Genomic DNA, 18,003 nt, shown 5'->3' with positions numbered 1-18,003 from the left:
TTAGTAAAAATGATTCCTCCAGAATTGATTTGTTGACAATAAATAATGAAACTAAGAACGTCCTTACCATTCAGGGCTACGAAGGAATCTGAAAGACAAATAACAGGGGAAAAATCATTATTTCTCACTCTTTTTTTCTTTTTAATTGTTTGCTGCTAGCAACCTTTTATGCTTCAGCTGATTTTTATACGTATGTGATTAGTATCCTAAGGACCCAGGCAAATCCAGCATTCAGACATACCTGGAAACAATGTCTGACCTTAAAGTGTTCATGACTGGCCCTGTGCAGGGATACCAAGTCAGAAGACCAGTTTTCTCCCTGCCATGGCTTTCTTTGCAAGATCAAGTCCTAATTTAACACAAAGCACATCAAGCGATGCAGCCAGCAATGTGAGTCAATGAGGACAAAACTCACATGATACAAGATCACATGAAGTAATAAGATCAGCCGGGTTAGCACAGAGTGAAATCTACCCCTGTGCAATGCCAAGGTTCAATGCATCATTCAGGTCTTAAGAGGGATTTAAGCAGGGGATTGGGTTTGTTGTTCCCTCCACAGGAGTGGATCTCTCTCCATGAGCACAACTTGCTGTTTCTGAATCATTTCCTACTCTTCTTTCATATATAACTGATACTACATACAGTCTACTCCTGTCTAACCTATTGAGCCAAGAAGAGCAGAACTAAGCTGATATCTGAAAAGGACAAAGTTGTACCAGCTGGGTACTGACCTGATTTTGGTGCTATCTCATTTTCCGGGGCACACAGGAGGGACTGTGTGTTCACCTCACTCAAAAAACAGAGACTGCCCAAGTAATCTTATCTTAGTGCAAAAACAGAGGGAGGTGTAGCTAAAATGGAGGCACACAGAGGATGAAATCCCTGAACTCCCTCAAGCATGGCGAACACAATAATAAATGACCCTTGAATAAGGATGCGCAAGGCATGGGAAGGCTCTAGCATTCCCCATAGAAGCTGGCCTGCACTGTATCCTGGGGCACACTCTAGCCCTCTGTTATTTTGCTCTCCATTCCAAAAGTAATGACTCACTGTACCTTACCTCCTCAGCTTCAGCCCTTTTATTGCATCTACAGGCACCAGTGCAAATTGCACCAAAAAGAATGTGATTCTTGGTGTCATAAAGTTTATAAATAATATTTGGGGCCCAGAATTAAACTGAACTTGGCAAGAACATTCGGAATGAGAGCTGTCTTAACACAGCTGTCGGTATTCCTGAAGGCTCAGAAATCAGCATGCAAAGTTTCTTTGCTGTAATGCAAGTGAGATACTTTTAAGTACCTCAGTGCAAAACATGAATGTTTAAAGGACACTTCCCACTCACTTTGTTAGTACCTAAGTTTTATCATTAAGGTTCCTTTGGTAGGATCAGTAGCATCTCACCATTAACAGTGCTAGTTTGTCCAGCTCATGGGTAAAAATCCAGTAAGATTCACAAATTAAGTATTTCCCACTTCTTGATTCTGGATCCCAAATCAAAGAGGCATTCTTGCTGTCTCTCTGTCTTGCATGGGAGTGCAGTCCAAGTCACTGTCTACAACAAGAAACCAAGCCCTTTCTGCACATCTACATAAACAAACTAGCCCATCTACTGTGGCTGATAAAGAAAATGAACATCCAGTTCATTGTGTCATTGCTATAATCAATATCCTCCTAAGCTGGGGTTTTCTCACCACATAGCCATTATGAAATCTGGTGTTTGTATAAATCACACCAACTGGGATATTTTCTTCAAACATGTTTAAACAAGTGTTCCTCTTGAACCTGCTTCTTTAGCCACAGTTAATGTCCCTGCTGTGGCTTACATTGCTACGACAGAACACCTGACAGGTAATGGTGATTTGAGGCATTCAGAAAGATTCTGTAACACATGGTAAATGGAGAGTAAAAGCTTTGCTTACTTTGGCAGTCACCCAGGCCATCTGTATTGCCATGTTCTATGTCCTGTTCAAATGCCAGTCTAAACAACAGAAAGAAACGTAACGGTATGAATAACAACAGTCACAGACACTACCAGAAAGAAATTATCACATCTACAACTGAAATGAAGACACAGTGAAACTGGCCATTTCTCTGGAACTCCCACACACAGCTTGAAAAATTGCAACATAGGCATTATTTTGTCATCTCTTAATTATTCTTTGGCTTCTGATGATGCAACCTGCATTTTAAAGGATATTTAGATACTGCACGGAACAAAACTGCAAGGCCTAAAGCACAGATTGAAAAAGGAATTCCACTGAACTTAAACTTTATCTATAAATACTTACAGGCTTTTCTAGCTGACACCTCCAATTTAGGCTTCTAACCTGAGCCTGTGATTTTGATAACTAGCGAAGCTGTTCTTCCAAGTTCCCTGACGGTGAGTGACAAAAGCCCTGGAAAACCTCCAGCACAAGCTCTTATCTATGTTGGTTAGGATAGTGCCCTTAAGGCCTAATTACTCTACTAGGCACCTAGTTCCAGACTCTAGGTTCTTAAAATTGCTGTTCAATTGCCACGTACTCCAGAAGGACACTTAAAGTCTATTCCTGTTGGATAATTTAGAAGCTTACCAGCCAGCTTAACAGTTGTTCTGGATTTCCTTCCTAAGAGCTATGCACCGGACTGAGAGCTACCTGCCCAGCTCACCTGTGGACTGCACCACAGCAAGCTGCACTGCCTCTGTCTTCAGGGATCTATTGGTAAATACGGGAGCCACTTTTGCGAGTAAGGTACAGAAATCCTGAAAGTCTTGCTATGGCAAGTGGGAAAAAACCCTCAAATACTTTGAGAATGTTGGTAAGCTTTTGAGACAAACTGATACACACACAGATGGACTTTAACATTATTCTACCAAATGATCTGTCACAAACAATCCACACTCCTTGTAATAATGCATATATAGATATCGCTATAATATCCACACTGGATCTTTAATGAAACAATCTAAATTAAAATAGCAAATTAAGAACCTGATACAAGCATATGAATGATAACTCATCCATCCTGTTTACTGAAGACCAAAACAGAAGTAGGGTTAAGTTGGGCTGGTGTAGGGCTATTGAGGTTTTCTGATGTTTACACCACACTTACACTACTATCTTGAGGAAATATAACCATACCTTAAGGTGGGAGAGTGTGAGGTATGTCAGATGTGGCCAAGAAAAGAGAGCTCTGAAGTGGATCTGTTCCCCGCAAGGAGGCTTTAGTAACTGTATTTAAGCAAGTTCTCAGAGCCTTTTGTTATTATAAAAAATTAAATGCTACTGTTAAGCAAAGGGAGATCCAGCACTTCTCTGAATCTGCTTTCAGCTCTTACTGTGCTCTGTGATTCTTCTTAGTAATGCACAGTAAATTAGAAGGACTGGTTTTGTTTTCAGTGGACAAACTGCTTCAGTAACCTAATTTGGATTCTACTGCCTCTGTAATCAGCTGTGATGGCTCCAGTGTGGGCTGGTCCAGACATACTTATCAAGTTCCCTCCTTTCAACAACACGTGGCCCTTAGTATGGTTCTTTCATTTTCTTCTTCCTCCTCTTTCAACAGTTACCAATCAGCTGAGAGTTAGCATGAAAAAACACCAAGAAATTTCAGAGAATGCAAATAAGGCAGAAACAAATACTTCACACATTCTTCTTCCCTAAGAGCCCCATGTTTCAAACAACTCTGTCCAAATCTGCCTGGCGCCACTGTCAGAGTCTCACAGTCCATCCAGTGAAAGCTATTACTTACTTAGCACCAAGCACCAGCTGTGTGCATGCCCCACTCTCCTTCACCCAGCCACAGTACGGGTCTCTGGATGCTATGCAGGCCCTTAGGAGAGAAGGAAACAAGGAGGCATTCTTGAGTTGTCTAGTGTTCTGATGGGCTTCTAAGGCCTCTGACAACAGGGCAAGTGCTACCACAAAACACATACTTTTTACATTTGCCATGACGCTCACAACGTCCCAGGGGAACCTTTACAACACAGGTAGAGAAGGCAACATAAAGGGCACTGCTTTGTTTGTCAAGCTGCATACCCATAATCCTCTTGTCTTCCACTCCGTCGTAACTGCACCTGGTTTGACAAAATGAGATAATGTTATAAATGAGTTCTGCTGGGAAACCAGATGACAACTTCATGATTCCTTAAGCTAAAAAACAAACAAACAAATGAAAAATCCCGAGAAAAGGAGAACTGATCAAGCCAAGAAGAACACACAACAGGCATTAGAAATACTGTCAAAAAAATATTTAAGCAAGTGTTAAAAATGCATGGGACAGGGGAATGAGAAGTAGTAGAGAGGGACTGTACACTACACAAGCTCTCTGAGGGCCCTTCAGCTTTTGTGTTTTTTCTTCTCCAGTACTCAGAGTAGCTGAAATGTCTGCATGTTTATGGTACACTTCAAAAACTCCCTAGGCATATTTGAGGAAGGCTGAAATCCAGGAAATATCCCTTGGAGAGTGGCTTGCTGGTTGGTGAGTTGGTTGGCGAGGAATCAGGTTTTTTATAGGATTAGGAAATTAATCTTTTCTTTGCTGAATTTCACTTTTAATTATCCATCAACTGCTGCGTAGGATGCTCTATTTTCTACACATATTGAATAAAAAATATTTTATTTCCATGTAGAGACTCAAAACCAGACATCCCCCCCAAACAAACATTTAAAATGACTCGAAAAACTTGGCTTCTGTAGCCATTTTCCTTTTCATGGGACAACCTGCTCTCTGGGAAACTGGACGTGTCAAAGCTGCCCATACATGAGTATGAAGAATCAGATACACACTTCTCGGGATTGTAAACGTTCATCTCCTCCAGGAAAAGGCTATCATTTAGGAAACCGCTGTTTCCTGTCCGGGCCAAGAACTTCAAGATGATTCCCTTCTCTGATCCCAAGAAAACCACAGTGTAGTTGTGATACGGCCCAGCGGCAGAGTCTACAGCAATTTTGGTCAGGCGGTACCTAGAATAACAATACAGCATTTTTTATCACTTGGGTTAGTTTATTTATTACATCACCTTTTTCCACTTCAAATAACTTCGTGGTAGCCTTCTAGCAACCATATAACATATTTAAGCACTTCTTCTGGCTGAATAACCCTGTAAGTCGACACAGACTGTACCAGTTGGGCTCCTCAAATGGTGGGGAATTTTCATGTGTGTGCATGTCCATATGTCAAATAGCTAGCAACAGCGTTTGCAGCAGCACACCTCAAGCAGAATGCTGACGGGGGTGCTAAGAGTCTGAAACCACTTAGTAATTATCCTTCCAATCAAAAACAAAGTATTAGCCTGATGACTTCTATAGGCAGGAAAAGAAAATCAGTGCAGTGAAATTTTTTTAATTTCAAGCTCTGTCACATTAAAAGCAGCAACTGTGATAACAGATCCAGAGTCAACTCCTTCGCAGGAAAAGCTGCACCAGTGCAATACTGAGGAGCTAAATGCCATTTTATCTGACGGAAAATAATCACACCACAGCCACTGAGTGTGTTCAGTGCTGAGATGATACTGAATCTTGGCATCACAAAACTAATTGAAAACAAGTACTGGTGATCTGGTACTGATGATTAAAGGAAGGCACTCTGCAAAACTTAGTGTCTTCTCCTTTGGCGAGGGGTGCATACCTAGAATAGAGCAAGACAATATTCCTGAGCTTGAAACCACGGACTCTTTGGAAACTGCACTTACATTCTTGTAGCACATCTCCTCAGCAGCATGGTTTACTGTGCCCTCACAACACCTTACATTTCCTCTTTGTACCAGCTGTCCATAGAGTACAGAATCAAATTTAAAGTCTCTGCTTTAATCTTAAGGTGCCCCAGTCCCGGCCCATCTGCTCCCAAGTGATGTCTCTGACACAAGAAAACTGGAAGTTAAAGATCACCCACATGGGAAGCAGCTTGTCCAGGACTAGCTTAAAATCCTAGAATCAATTTCCATAAGAGCAAAATGTCACCATTTTTTGCTCAGAGTCCAAAGTGAGTTTCTTTGACCTGACTTATCTAACATAAACACCTAACAGAATGTATGTTATTAAAACTAAACCATACCCTCCCAAAGGTAAACACGACTAAGCACAAAACTCTATCCTTGTACGAGACACAAAAATGTGGCAAAAGTTAGTCACATTATTTCATTCACAGCTGGAGGGCAGACAAGTAGTATAGTGACTACAGCATTATACAGGAGTGGGAATATATTTTCAGAGGAAGGAGACGGCATGTTTGAGGGTTGTTGATTTATGAGTCTTTGTTCAAATCTCTTCATTATTATTTTTCTCTTGTTGCCACAGAACGGATAGGGACTATGTGATTATTTCTGCTTGCACACTTGTGTAAACAGTGAAACATACCAGTACATATCCTGACAGACGTCTTCATATCCTGTGAACATATCCTGGCAGACATCTTTGTATCCTGTGTACATACCCCTGAGCTATCTGTTGATCTTTGCCCAAAGTTTTCTACAGAGCTGTCTCAAACACTAACCCATAAGCCAACAGGCAGGGCAACCTTCCCTGCTCTGTATTTCCTCCAAGATCCGGTTTCAGAACAGCATGGTTGGAAAGGACTGAGTTTTTTTCCAATCTTGAAAGCTGCTCAGGGAGTTCTATGGCTTCTACTCAGCACTGTCATCCTTCCTAGTTGGATTCAGGCCCAGCACACCAGGGATGTTTACAGAATTTAACAGTATTCTAAGCATGGTTATTAGCACAACAGCATGTTAAGATGAGAAGAGTTCATTTGGAGGTATTTACCTGACCATCGTTCTCAGGAACCAAGGTCGATTGACAATAGAAGGTACGGCCTCATCCATCAGTGGATGCGTTTTGATGAAGTTCAGAGTATCATCTGGGAACTCATTAGAGGTTACGTACTTCTCTAATGACGTAGAGCCAGCACAGCAACCTGGCCTAAACAAAACAAGAGAGGGAAGCCAGAACACTTATTCAATGCCTAGGTGGAAGTCTCCCTTCCATAAGACCCATGACCAGGCCCTGCAGTGAAATCTGAAGTGCATTAGAAGGGCTTAAATGGAGGATCGAGGCATCTGTTGGACTCGTTCAGCCCCTCAGGGGAGCCTAAAGTCCTGCTCTATCCTCCCCTCAGAAGTACTTCCATGTGTTGCCACGTAAAAGCACACAGACATTTCTTTAGCAGAAATCTGACCCAGAGTTTGTAGTTCATCTACTCACTTGGAACCTCATCATCGTATATACATATTTGGCTTGATACAGTTCACTAGCACAGATATACTTTCTGATTTTTAACTTTCTATCTTACTGCTGTTTCCTGGAAAAAAAGCAGTCTCCCCAGTAAACACAAGAAATGGCCTTTTTTTTTTTTTTTTTTTTTTTAAAACACGGGTGAAGTAACACTGCTTCCAGTACTGTCTGGTAGAAAGAGGACTATCGGGGAAGACAATCCAGCAAGCATTCACATAAACATTGGTTTCACCCTTCTTTCCATTTGGATGGGAGAACTTCAGTGCTGTAGCACATACAGGACTCTCACTGAGATGCTATCTAATTGTTCTTAGACAATTTCAATACAAATTTACACACTATATTCCTAAAAACAGCCCTGCTCCTCTTAGGCAACTTAACTTCCTGCATGCATAGGTCATCTCTAAACAGGGAGTAGCAAAACTCTTTGTCTGTCATTATCATTTTCTGTATTATTTTCTCCAACAGAAGGTTAATTTGCTTCTTTTCCCAGACCAGTATATTTCTTCAAGTTTAGAGCCACTAGGAGATGGGAGGATGAAAGACTGACTATTCACTCATAATTATGCTGTAGTACCCAGTCTTCACCCAGTCTAAAGTGGGTAGAGCCACTGACATCAACAGAGTAATGCCACCCTGAACAATAACGCTAGTCCTGTCACATCTGTTGCTCAGATTTAGAAAAATATTCAAACGTTAGGTTACTAAATGTTCTGTAGGAAGGTAACACAGGATAACACAGAACTGGAGGGGACTAACTGGGTCAGCGAATTTGGTTCCACTCAACTATGCAACAGACATTACATGCAGAGACTGTGCGCTCTGCCTCTCCATATACAAAATACTTCGATTGTCTTGTAACTGCGTATACAATTAGCCATAAGGGGAGAGAAGGAGAAATCAAAGGTATCACCAGTCTCCTAGGTCCTTCCAAGGACACCGATTCATTAGGTGAAATTCCCAGAGAATTCTAGGGAGCAGACTATGTCTTCTGCTACTGTGGTTCCTGGGGTTTCTGTAAATCTGATCCTATTTCTTTCTAAATCCTAATCACATTATTGGATTAACCCTGTTTTAATCTCACCGCTGGTTTAATCGAGTAAACACTAAACTGAGTAAACCTTGCTGTCCACCTCAGAAAAAAAAGAGAAGCTAAGTACCTGAAAGATTCCAGTATGACTCTGAGAAATGCTAGCATTGATAGAAGCACTAATATTTCTGCACCAAATTGAGATATCCAAATAAAAACTACTCTGTTTTCAAAGGCATCTTGTGCTCCCATCTCTTCTGAATTTCAACATGTTACAAATAATGATTATTTCTATTATGCAGATTGATGACCAAATTTTATATGAAACATTATTCACCAATTCAGCTTATGTTACCTGCTAATGACTTAGAAGACGCAGTATTATCCCATCTTCCAGTGTAACTGTTAGCCTGCTATTGGCTCAGACCACAAACTTGCAGTGCAACTTTCTCTTCTCCTTTCCCACCGAAAAACCCAATTGTCTTTTTCCCCCTTCCCTGCAAGATCTCCTCTATGATTATGAGTTCCAAATGAATGGCCTTGGAGTTTGTGTGCAGCCTTGTATTACCAAGGCAGCCCGTCATGTCAGTGAGTTGTTGGAACACTACAAAAAGCAGAAGAAAATCCAGGAATAATGCTAGCGGGCTCAGACTGAAAACTGACACAGAATTTAAAAGATTTTCCAGTCACTTCAAGGTTCTTCTCATGACTGATAATCTCAGAATAAAGACAGCAGGGGAATACTAGACTCAGCAACTCTCTGAAACATCATGGGCCAAATTTGGACTTAGAAGCCCAGTTGCCATTTCAGAGATTTAGATAGGTTGAATAGCTCCTTAAGATATCACAGGCAATGTAAATCATGTATTACAGTGGAGAGCTTGACTGAGACAAATGAACTTGTTCTATCTACATTTATATCACACTCTCAGAGCAAAATCTGGCCATGGGTATAAATTGGCTAACAAATGGCTGTCACTAGTGACTCAGATGAAATGGGTGCTTATAGGGAATACAAAGAGACTGCAAAAAAGGGGTCAGAAACAAACAGGAGGGAAGCGGAAGCAGGAAAAAACTTGCAGGAGGAATTAGGTAAAGCAAATCTCCATTTTGATAGAAGGCTGGGTTTTTTTGCCCCTGTTGCATCCTCTGTGGCACATAAATTACATATTAACTCCAGAACAGCAAACTGGTGCGACAGGCTTTGCTACCAAACACATCCATTACCAAACCAATTTGCAACAGGTGTGTAACTCATACAAGCCTTAAGTTATCAATTATTTTGACCAAGTAGATCTGATCCTGCCCTAATTTACATCACAGAGATCTGGCTTAAGTGAAAAAATTCTCACTTGCACCAATATACCTTAAATCTAAATCCAACTCAATCCCTATTTCACTGATACAATATATATTTTCAACTCTGTCTGTACTTTACAAGGCTTTCAAATTGTCAAAAGTTGCGTGCTCTGTGCAGGAACAGAGCAATCTATCGCAACAGTGCATATGCAACATACCTGGGCTTGGGCACTCGTTCATCAGGAACTGGTGTCCATGTGGAATCTGGAGACTTTTGTTCTTTGAATCTCCCAGTAAATACATTGGCAATGTCAAGCATGTCATAGGCACAGACTGCAGAGCCAGGGATGCTGCAAAGCGACATTTCCCAGAAATGGTTACTCATTCTGCAGTTATGCATAAAATCTTGAGTGAAAAACATGCTGTATAGAAGTCTTCCTGTCACAGGCTACTCAATCCTGAACTTTGTAACCTCTGAGTATTGACAGGAAAAGCCAGCCCCACAGAAAAGACTGAAAAGTACCAATCAGCAGACAGTTCCTGCCAGCACAAATTGTTTCAAAGTCTCTACAGAAAGAAGTAATTGCAATAATCTAGAAGAAGGGGAATAATCTGGGAAACTCTGCATACAACTGGTAATGCATGAAGTCGATCTTGTTTAGAGCCTGTTATTTGGAATTTTAAGTTCCTGAAAGTCACATTTTCCCAATATTAATTCTCACAGTCCCTTCCCTGTTTCAAAAATATATTCTGCAGACAGTTCAGAGGTTGGAGCTAATCAAACTGGGAGCATGCTGCAATGTGCCATTAGCTTGGAATCTGCACATTATTACCCTATCCTCCCACAGCCTGATCTCCATCAGCTTTTCTCAATGGAAAGGAGTTAACTATGCTCAGGAATTTGCTTAACTCAATGAGGTGTAAAGAGCTCATAGAAGCAAATTCAATTTTGTTTTTAGATAGTAAGAGTGTAAATTCAACTTTCTGATTATTTGCATGCAACTACATGGCAGCATTGTCTAAACATAATTATATTATTACCTACATACTTTCTGAAAGGCTTAAGGGTTTCCCATGGTCAGCCACTTGGAAGCATGAATTATTTATTTATCCACCTCTCTTTTCTTTTTATAATACATGAACTACTGTATTTCTGTCTGACTTTCACTTGATTTTATCAGATAAATAGTGTGAACCCAGCTCGCTGAGACTTTCAATCATGCTTTTAGCTAGTAGGTTATTATACACCAAAGGAAAAAAATGTAGGAACAATAATATCATTATAGAGAATAAAACTAAACTCAAAAGGGATATAAATTGATTTGAAAATAATTGTATAAATATGAAAAGGTTTCAAAATGCTGATTACTGAAGGAAATAACAAGTAGGGAGACAGTAATAGTCCTGCTTGAATCTCCGCAGGCTTTTTCTTTATATGGATGGAGGCTTAGTTCAGAGCTCTACATTAACATGATAGCGCACAGCAAGAGCTCTAAATGGAGGCAGACAAAAGTGTCCTGATGTACAAGTTGGTCGGGAGTATATTTGGCTGTTAATAGCTAACTGACAGAGATCTTGGACACACAGGACCTAATCGTGAAAGGTACTGCAAGTCCTACTTCAGCTAGAAGGTGTTGCGCTGTGCTGAATTAAGCCTTAAATAAAGAAGAACCCTAGAAGCTTGAGTCTTACTGTACAAAACTAAAACCACTGAGGGCTGCACTCAACACACATCTCCACAGTGATGGAGGGATCATGTGGTGAGAAGAGTGCAAAAGCTCCCACTATTGAGGACATCAATTTGTGGATCCACAGCGTCATAAACCTATACAGGTGGAGAACTGAGGGTCACTTCCAAGAAAATCCATCAGCCACTGGACTACAACCCATCACCAGCTCCCACCCTGGGTGATTTCAGGTTACACTGAGGATTCTTTTCCAGCTCATTCAAGTGGGAACTTCTTGCTCCAAAGATCAGAGATGCTAAGCCTTTCCTCTGTGGAGGGGGAAAGAGAGATCTGTCCATGCCAGAGCTAGCTCTGCAAATGAGGAGTCTCCAAGCCTAAGTGCCTTCCTCTCATCTCCCCTACCTTGCAAAAAACAGAGCCTATAAAAAAGTACCTTGATTTTAAAATAAAGTACTTACTTTTTAAAAGGTGGGGCCTAAGAAAAAGGATTACTTATGGCACACCACAGAAAATACTAGCAGAGCAGGAGGACAATCTCGATTCAGAGATAATCTCAATGATACAGCCTGTTTTCTGATGCTGATTCTCTGTTTGCTTGTTTTTATTAAATTAATTTGCATAAAAAGAGATCATCCTAATTTAAAACTGTATTCCCTATTGGTGGCATAACTGTTCCAGTGCAGCTCCTCCTGTTTTACTGTTGAAAGTGGTGATTAGCACAGGCCTGGGCTTACTCTCATTTGAAGTCAGGTCTGTGCATGACCTCACTGAGGTGAGGCTTTGACGAGGGGTGGCAAGTGAACAACAAAAACAGATGAATTTCAGCAAAAAAAAAAAAAAATCCTGTTTCGGCTCAAATGTTACTCTGTGAAACAGCAATATATTTTTTAATTAGAATGTTACTATTTTTTTTAACTTCTCTGTGAGATTCAATAATTAGATACAGTTACTTTATTCTAATAACTTCTGGGGAAACACGTTATAATGTCCAATGGTAATAAATTCTTAGTAGATGAACTGATGCTTTTGGAAACCATATGGACTGAACAATGAAATACAGGTGTTTGAAGAATGGGTCCTCTTATTAGTATCTGTAGTTTGTATTCAAGCAAGATTGGGACTCTTGAGTGTAGGCTCTATAACAGGAAGATATGTTGATGTGTCCGGGAAAAGAAAGAAACCTTCTATTTAGCATAGCTCCTGCTTTCCTCCTTGCTCACTGAACCCTTTTGTGAGCACATCATGGGTGCAGCTCCAGAGAGGTAAAAGGGTAGCAGACTGGCAGACTAGGTATGAAGAATTCAATACTCTCCTCTATGACAATGAGCAAAGCAGGGACTGTGAAGCTCTATTCAATTCTACTGCTTCCCTCTACAGACTCCGGAGCTCAATGCTCTGGAGCCCTGTCCTCTGCAGCCAGCAGGAAACCTTAGTATGTTGGCTCTTCCAGGAGAAAATACGAGAGTCAGTAGGGATGCATGAGATAGAGGGAAGAATCCTAAAAGAGTTTTTGAGGCTGCTGACAAACACAGGATAAACCCAATTCTTTCTTTAGAGGACGGAAAATCTTATTTCTCTTTGGAATAACATTCTGCAAGTCACACACTGCAAAGCTTCTTGAACTCCTGCCTAAATTATTCTCATGTAAAGAAAATATGTCCAAGGAACATGTCCACATAGTAAATGGTTTAAAGCTGTTCTAAATTATCCGATATAAAATGCAGTAAGCAATACCAGGGTATTTTAAAATGAAACACCAACTATCGGTAAGTGCATGATATATAATAATTACATTGTATGAGCAATCACTGCTTGTAGTTTAATAAAGTAAAAAGAAACTGCAATGAAAGGCAAAATGTAAAGGAAACAGAAAGCAAAAGGTTACTGTGCCTATTACCTATTATATGGAGTGGAGAAGGTTGCTAAAACAACATCCCGGCCATTGAAATGTATAACATCTGTAACCGCCTGCAGTATGTTGAAGTAAAAGTGTGAATCGCCAGGAACTGAACAGTTCAAACGAGCCTTGAGAAAGGAAGTCCACTGTTTTTCCAGCACTCTCTGAGATCCTCCCATGTCATTTTTGCAAACCTGAGCCACCCTTGGGAAAACTACCTGGAAGGAACAGAGCAAAAATAACAGAGAAAATGAAATGTTTGCTTGATCTGAAAGACTTTTTTGCAATTCTGTCCTTAAATCACTTGAAATGACACAGCAAGGTGCTTAATTTAATCCCGTGTTTCCATAATCTGTGACAAATAACAAACAGAGAAAAATTCAGCTTTTGGAAGAGTGTGCTATAAAAGATAAGGCTGTGGCATTTAATACACAGCCATAAATCCTTCAGGAGATCTGTTCTCAACCCATATAAACTCATTTCCATACAGACTGCTTAGCTTTCTATTTCCCCAAACAAAAGCACATTTTATATTCACAATCCCTGCAACCCACACTGCCTGCTCCAAGTCTTGTATTTTCAGCACTTAAAACTATGCAAATCTTGCTGGGCTTTTATTTCTGCCCTCCACCTTTGTGGCCTTGGTGAGCTTTTCTGACCTCTTAGTCAGAAAGCTATTGTGAAATTATCAAAAATGCAGTAAGTGTTTAATTACTCTTCGCAAAATGGCAGAGAACAAAATTCTGCCTCTGTTTACTCAGCACTCCAATTAAGATTTCCTAATGAAAAAATACATCTTTGCTGTAGAATCCAGGTTTAAAAATAACCTGATGCGCTGAATTAAGTATGTTTGCCTTATGCTTTTTTTGGTTGACAAAAGAGATTCCAATATACATCATCACCATAAGAAACCATCTTGCTTGCTTTCAAGACAGTGCAATGTTTCACTCCAACCAACCTTTTGGCTTGAGCGATACGAATCTTCTCAAAATGATGACCTTGTCATCATGATTTATGGTTCTTATTTCAAGGTCATTCCTAACAGCATTGGTTCAAGAATAGCGTATTTTTTTCTCCTCCTCAATGTCACAAAGACATTCAAGGCAATGTTTTCCCTCTTACCTTTCCCATGCTGTTGTACTCCACTGCTATTTCCCGGAAGAAGAAGTAAATATAGCTGCCATAGTCCACTGCTTGGACAAAGTATGGTTCTGGAAAAAACATGACATTCTGTGTAGGCAAGAGGCATAGCATATAGCGTGCAAATACAATAAGGGTGCAGAGAGAAGCCAAATAGATCCACACTAAACATTTAAGATTAAGTGCCCACACTAAGCAAATATGCTCAGTTTTCAGACCAGGCAGCGTAACCACCACAGAAGAATCAATGTCTGGGATGCACGGGATACCTGCTGGCAAATCTGTGGAGAACCCAGGCAAAGTAATTAAGTACTTGCTACTAACACGTCTGCCCTTCACAGTGGACAAGAAAAGGTAAAGAGGCGGTATATAATGGTATGCCTGAGGGGTCCAAATAGGGCCCTTTATGGCCTGATGGCTGTATGTGGAGGGAAAAACAAACCATATAGCTATTTCTGCCCATATGTGTCTGTAGCAACAAGCAAAGTGGGACAGCTAAAGTCGACACCTGGCAAAACATTTCTGCGTGCAGAAAAAGCCCTCAAACTACGGTTTTGCTCACTGTTTAGAATCACTCCAAATGTTAACTATTCATAACGCCTACGTGAAAGTAAACAGCACCATTCTTAACAATGAAGGTATTTAAAGCACACAAATTGCCTAATTCAATGGCAGCTGTACAGTACCTCAGGGCTATAAAATGAAGGCCCTGTGCAAAATTCCCATAATTTTATTTTTATTGATGAATCTTAATGCTGCAGAACAAATTCTCCATACTTCACAAAGCCTCAACTGTTACCTGACACAATCCTAGGGAAGGAATTGTTTCAAGCACAGGCCAAGTACACTAAGCCCTGCAAATTCCAACTCTTTCATCCAATAGCTGTAAACTGACAGATTTCAGCTTGGAAAGCTGGTTGGAATATATTTTACTCTACTGTGCTCACAGTTTCTGTCAAGTGCAGTAACTTGGGGTCAGGAGAAGAGGAAAAGAGATAAATAAATCTGTGTAAGTAAAAGACATAATTTAGTTCCTTCTTTCTGCCAGAAAGTGTTGCTGAAATGAAATGACAAGAGAGGTCTGTCAGGAATCCAAGATTCTCATCAGAGGTGCTGCTTTTTTGTTTTATTTTGTTTATTTGCCTACCTTTCAACCATTTTGAGTCATGTTTAACTGTCCGCAGGGTTGGGCTATCTCCAAGGCTTCGGTATATGACTGCATCTATTGCAAGGAAGTCGGTCACTGTGGCAGAATACAGCTTTCCCTCTGAGGAAAAAGGAAAGAAGAAGCAAAAGGAGAGGAGTGTCAGAAATCATGTAATTATTTTCTCTCATCAATCAAATGAAGGGGGACAAATGAAATGATCAGAAATCTCCTTAGAAACACTGAAGTGAAAAAAATCCAGCTAGATAAATGGGACTGAACACTGAACAAAAGTAACCAATCTTTAAAATGATAATTTCAGAGGAGTGTTGTGGGAGAAAGAAGCCTAAGAAATAATACTTTATCAGTTTAGGTAAGTCAAACCAAGCTCCCCCATCCAGTTTCTCTGTAAATACCTCTAGTTCGATGCTCATAAATTCTCTAACCTGCCTGGAAGTCAGAGTTGCCTACAGATCTGAGCAAAATAAATATGGGACTGCCCAAAGAGAACTGTTAGTTTTAACAGGGAGAGAAAACTAGACAAGTCTTAGGTACTGTCAGCTAACTGGTGCTTATTCAAATTTCTCCTTCTGTGAGCTTTAATGTGTAACTCCTCTCTCAAACGTCACTAGTAAAAAACCAAACAGCGTGCAGGGAGCCCAGGCAAAATGGATGCAAGGAGATAGAGGAGGATTTCCCATCTATTTTTCTTTTTTAAAATGCATTTTAGATATCTGCCACATGAATTATGCATTCTTCTTTCTGAAATATCATTGGAAGAAAAATGATCAGAAAGGGTCTACAAAATGGCACCCCAAGGACAGCAAAAAGTTGCAAAACAATCTCAAGGTAAAAGCATGAGCTCTGACAACAGTTTAAGATGCTGTTTGTTGCCAAATATGTTTGTGGGTCGTGGTAACACAGGGTCATTCCAGCTGTGAGATACATCTTGGAACCATGATGTCTGCTGGGAGCACAAACATCGCAAGGCAAGACTAGTAACTTGGGTCTCAGTTGTGTCTACAAAAATTCAGAATCACCCACATCTAGTTTGACAGAGATTATGCTGCTTATTAGGCCTTGAAGGCGCTCTCGTGAGGGGCTTCTACTGGTCAAGCGCTTCTTATTGCAACTATAGACAACATTTAACTTCCACTCAAGGTTTAAAAATTAGATTTTTTTTATTAGCAGGACTGTACACTTTGTTCTGAATCCCACAATCCTTATCATTATTTGGCTATTTACAAATGGGCTTGCTTTCTTAGCAAAATAGAAAAAAAGAATTACAATTAAAGCAGATACTAAGACCAATTTAAAATAGAATAAAAAGCTGAATTGTTTAGATAAGGATGTCTGAGCTCACGTTAATATAATCACACATTCGTTTTCTTTCTGCCAAGCTCCTGAAGACCATGTGACCAATTACAGTTTGCACATATCAGTCATGACAACCACAGGCTGCAAGAACCATATTCATGTAGCTGCACCCAACAGACTAAGGTGAGCTGGATTAGTGCCCTAAACTGTTATGAAAGTGCTTTTCACACTGTGAAAAATTATCATGGGGATCAATAAGTATAGCATATCAAACAGTGATTTTCTTAAGCTAGTAGATTTACTGGGTATATTCTGTAAGAATATATTTGGTCAGAATCAATCTATATTCTGAATTATCCTAACAGAGAGTATGATCACTTCTATAAATATTTTCTTTTCAAAAAATGAGAGGACTTCTTCAATGACAGAGTGGGATTCAGCTCACCTAACTTTAGCTGCATGTTAGGTAAATGTTTAGACTAAGTTGGTCAAAAATTCCTTCTCTGGCCAGTGTGAAGACAAAGTCACTTCCGAAGGGTGATTCAGACTGCCCTAAGATACAGATCTCAGACGTACGGGATGAATCATTCTCTGAAGACATCTCTCTATTTCCATGGTCTATGAATTACCTCCTACAATCACAGAATTTCTACTTGATGTTCTTTTGACTTTAAGAAATTAAATATCATCACTATCATCATCACCATTATTATTTTTGGAACAAATGGACCTGACTTACACTATTGAGAGCAAAACAATTTTTTGCAATGTGCTATGAAATCTCTCTGTTGTAAGGCAGGTCACGCCAGCTCTAACACTGTCGTGGTTAATACAGCCACAAACATTTTCAGTTAAAAGTGGCTGGAATACATACAAACTCTTAAGCTTTCAGAGGAACTCCTAAAATATTTCCACATAAGTTACGGGCCATGCTTTCTAGCAACACACCTGCTAAAAAGGAGTGACATTATCACAGGTGGCTTTCGTTTTATTTTTACATCTATTATACAGCCAAGTTTAAGAAACGATCAGCAGATTTCACACTAAGAGAAGTTCAATAAAGAAACAATTTAATCAGGAATCCATGAAGAGGAGAGGTACCAAAATACCATTTCACAATCAATAGCCCAAATTAACCCCATTAATAAGCACTCACTTTTTTAACTACTGTAAAAGAAATCAGAGTTAACTGCCTTTCACTGCATGCAGCATAAATCATTATTAACCAACAGACCTCTCATTTGTTTACCACAGCTGGTGACAGAATGTCAAGATGT

The 18,003-nt window shown here is 40.0% G+C and overlaps 1 protein-coding gene across 6 annotated transcripts in view; it reads right to left on the bottom strand.

The window, feature by feature from the left end:
* SEMA6A (semaphorin 6A) overlaps positions 1 to 18,003 on the bottom strand; it is a 118,365-nt gene that overhangs the window by 33,904 nt on the left and 66,458 nt on the right. For all 6 annotated transcript variants that reach the window (XM_064502336.1, XM_064502337.1, XM_064502340.1 and 3 more), the window contains 10 exons: positions 15,413 to 15,532; positions 14,248 to 14,336; positions 13,126 to 13,343; positions 9,759 to 9,890; positions 6,744 to 6,899; positions 4,770 to 4,946; positions 3,917 to 4,057; positions 3,733 to 3,813; positions 1,920 to 1,978; positions 68 to 88 (listed from right to left, as the gene is read on the bottom strand). In XM_064502336.1, the coding sequence (XP_064358406.1) occupies positions 68 to 88; positions 1,920 to 1,978; positions 3,733 to 3,813; positions 3,917 to 4,057; positions 4,770 to 4,946; positions 6,744 to 6,899; positions 9,759 to 9,890; positions 13,126 to 13,343; positions 14,248 to 14,336; positions 15,413 to 15,532 (1,194 nt within the window). The remainder of the gene's footprint in view (positions 1 to 67; positions 89 to 1,919; positions 1,979 to 3,732; positions 3,814 to 3,916; positions 4,058 to 4,769; positions 4,947 to 6,743; positions 6,900 to 9,758; positions 9,891 to 13,125; positions 13,344 to 14,247; positions 14,337 to 15,412; positions 15,533 to 18,003) is intronic.

This window comes from Dromaius novaehollandiae, chromosome Z (assembly GCF_036370855.1).
Source record: "Dromaius novaehollandiae isolate bDroNov1 chromosome Z, bDroNov1.hap1, whole genome shotgun sequence".
Taxonomy (NCBI): domain Eukaryota; kingdom Metazoa; phylum Chordata; class Aves; order Casuariiformes; family Dromaiidae; genus Dromaius; species Dromaius novaehollandiae.
Note: the sequence above shows the minus strand (reverse complement) of the source record. Positions and strands in the feature narration are given on the sequence as shown.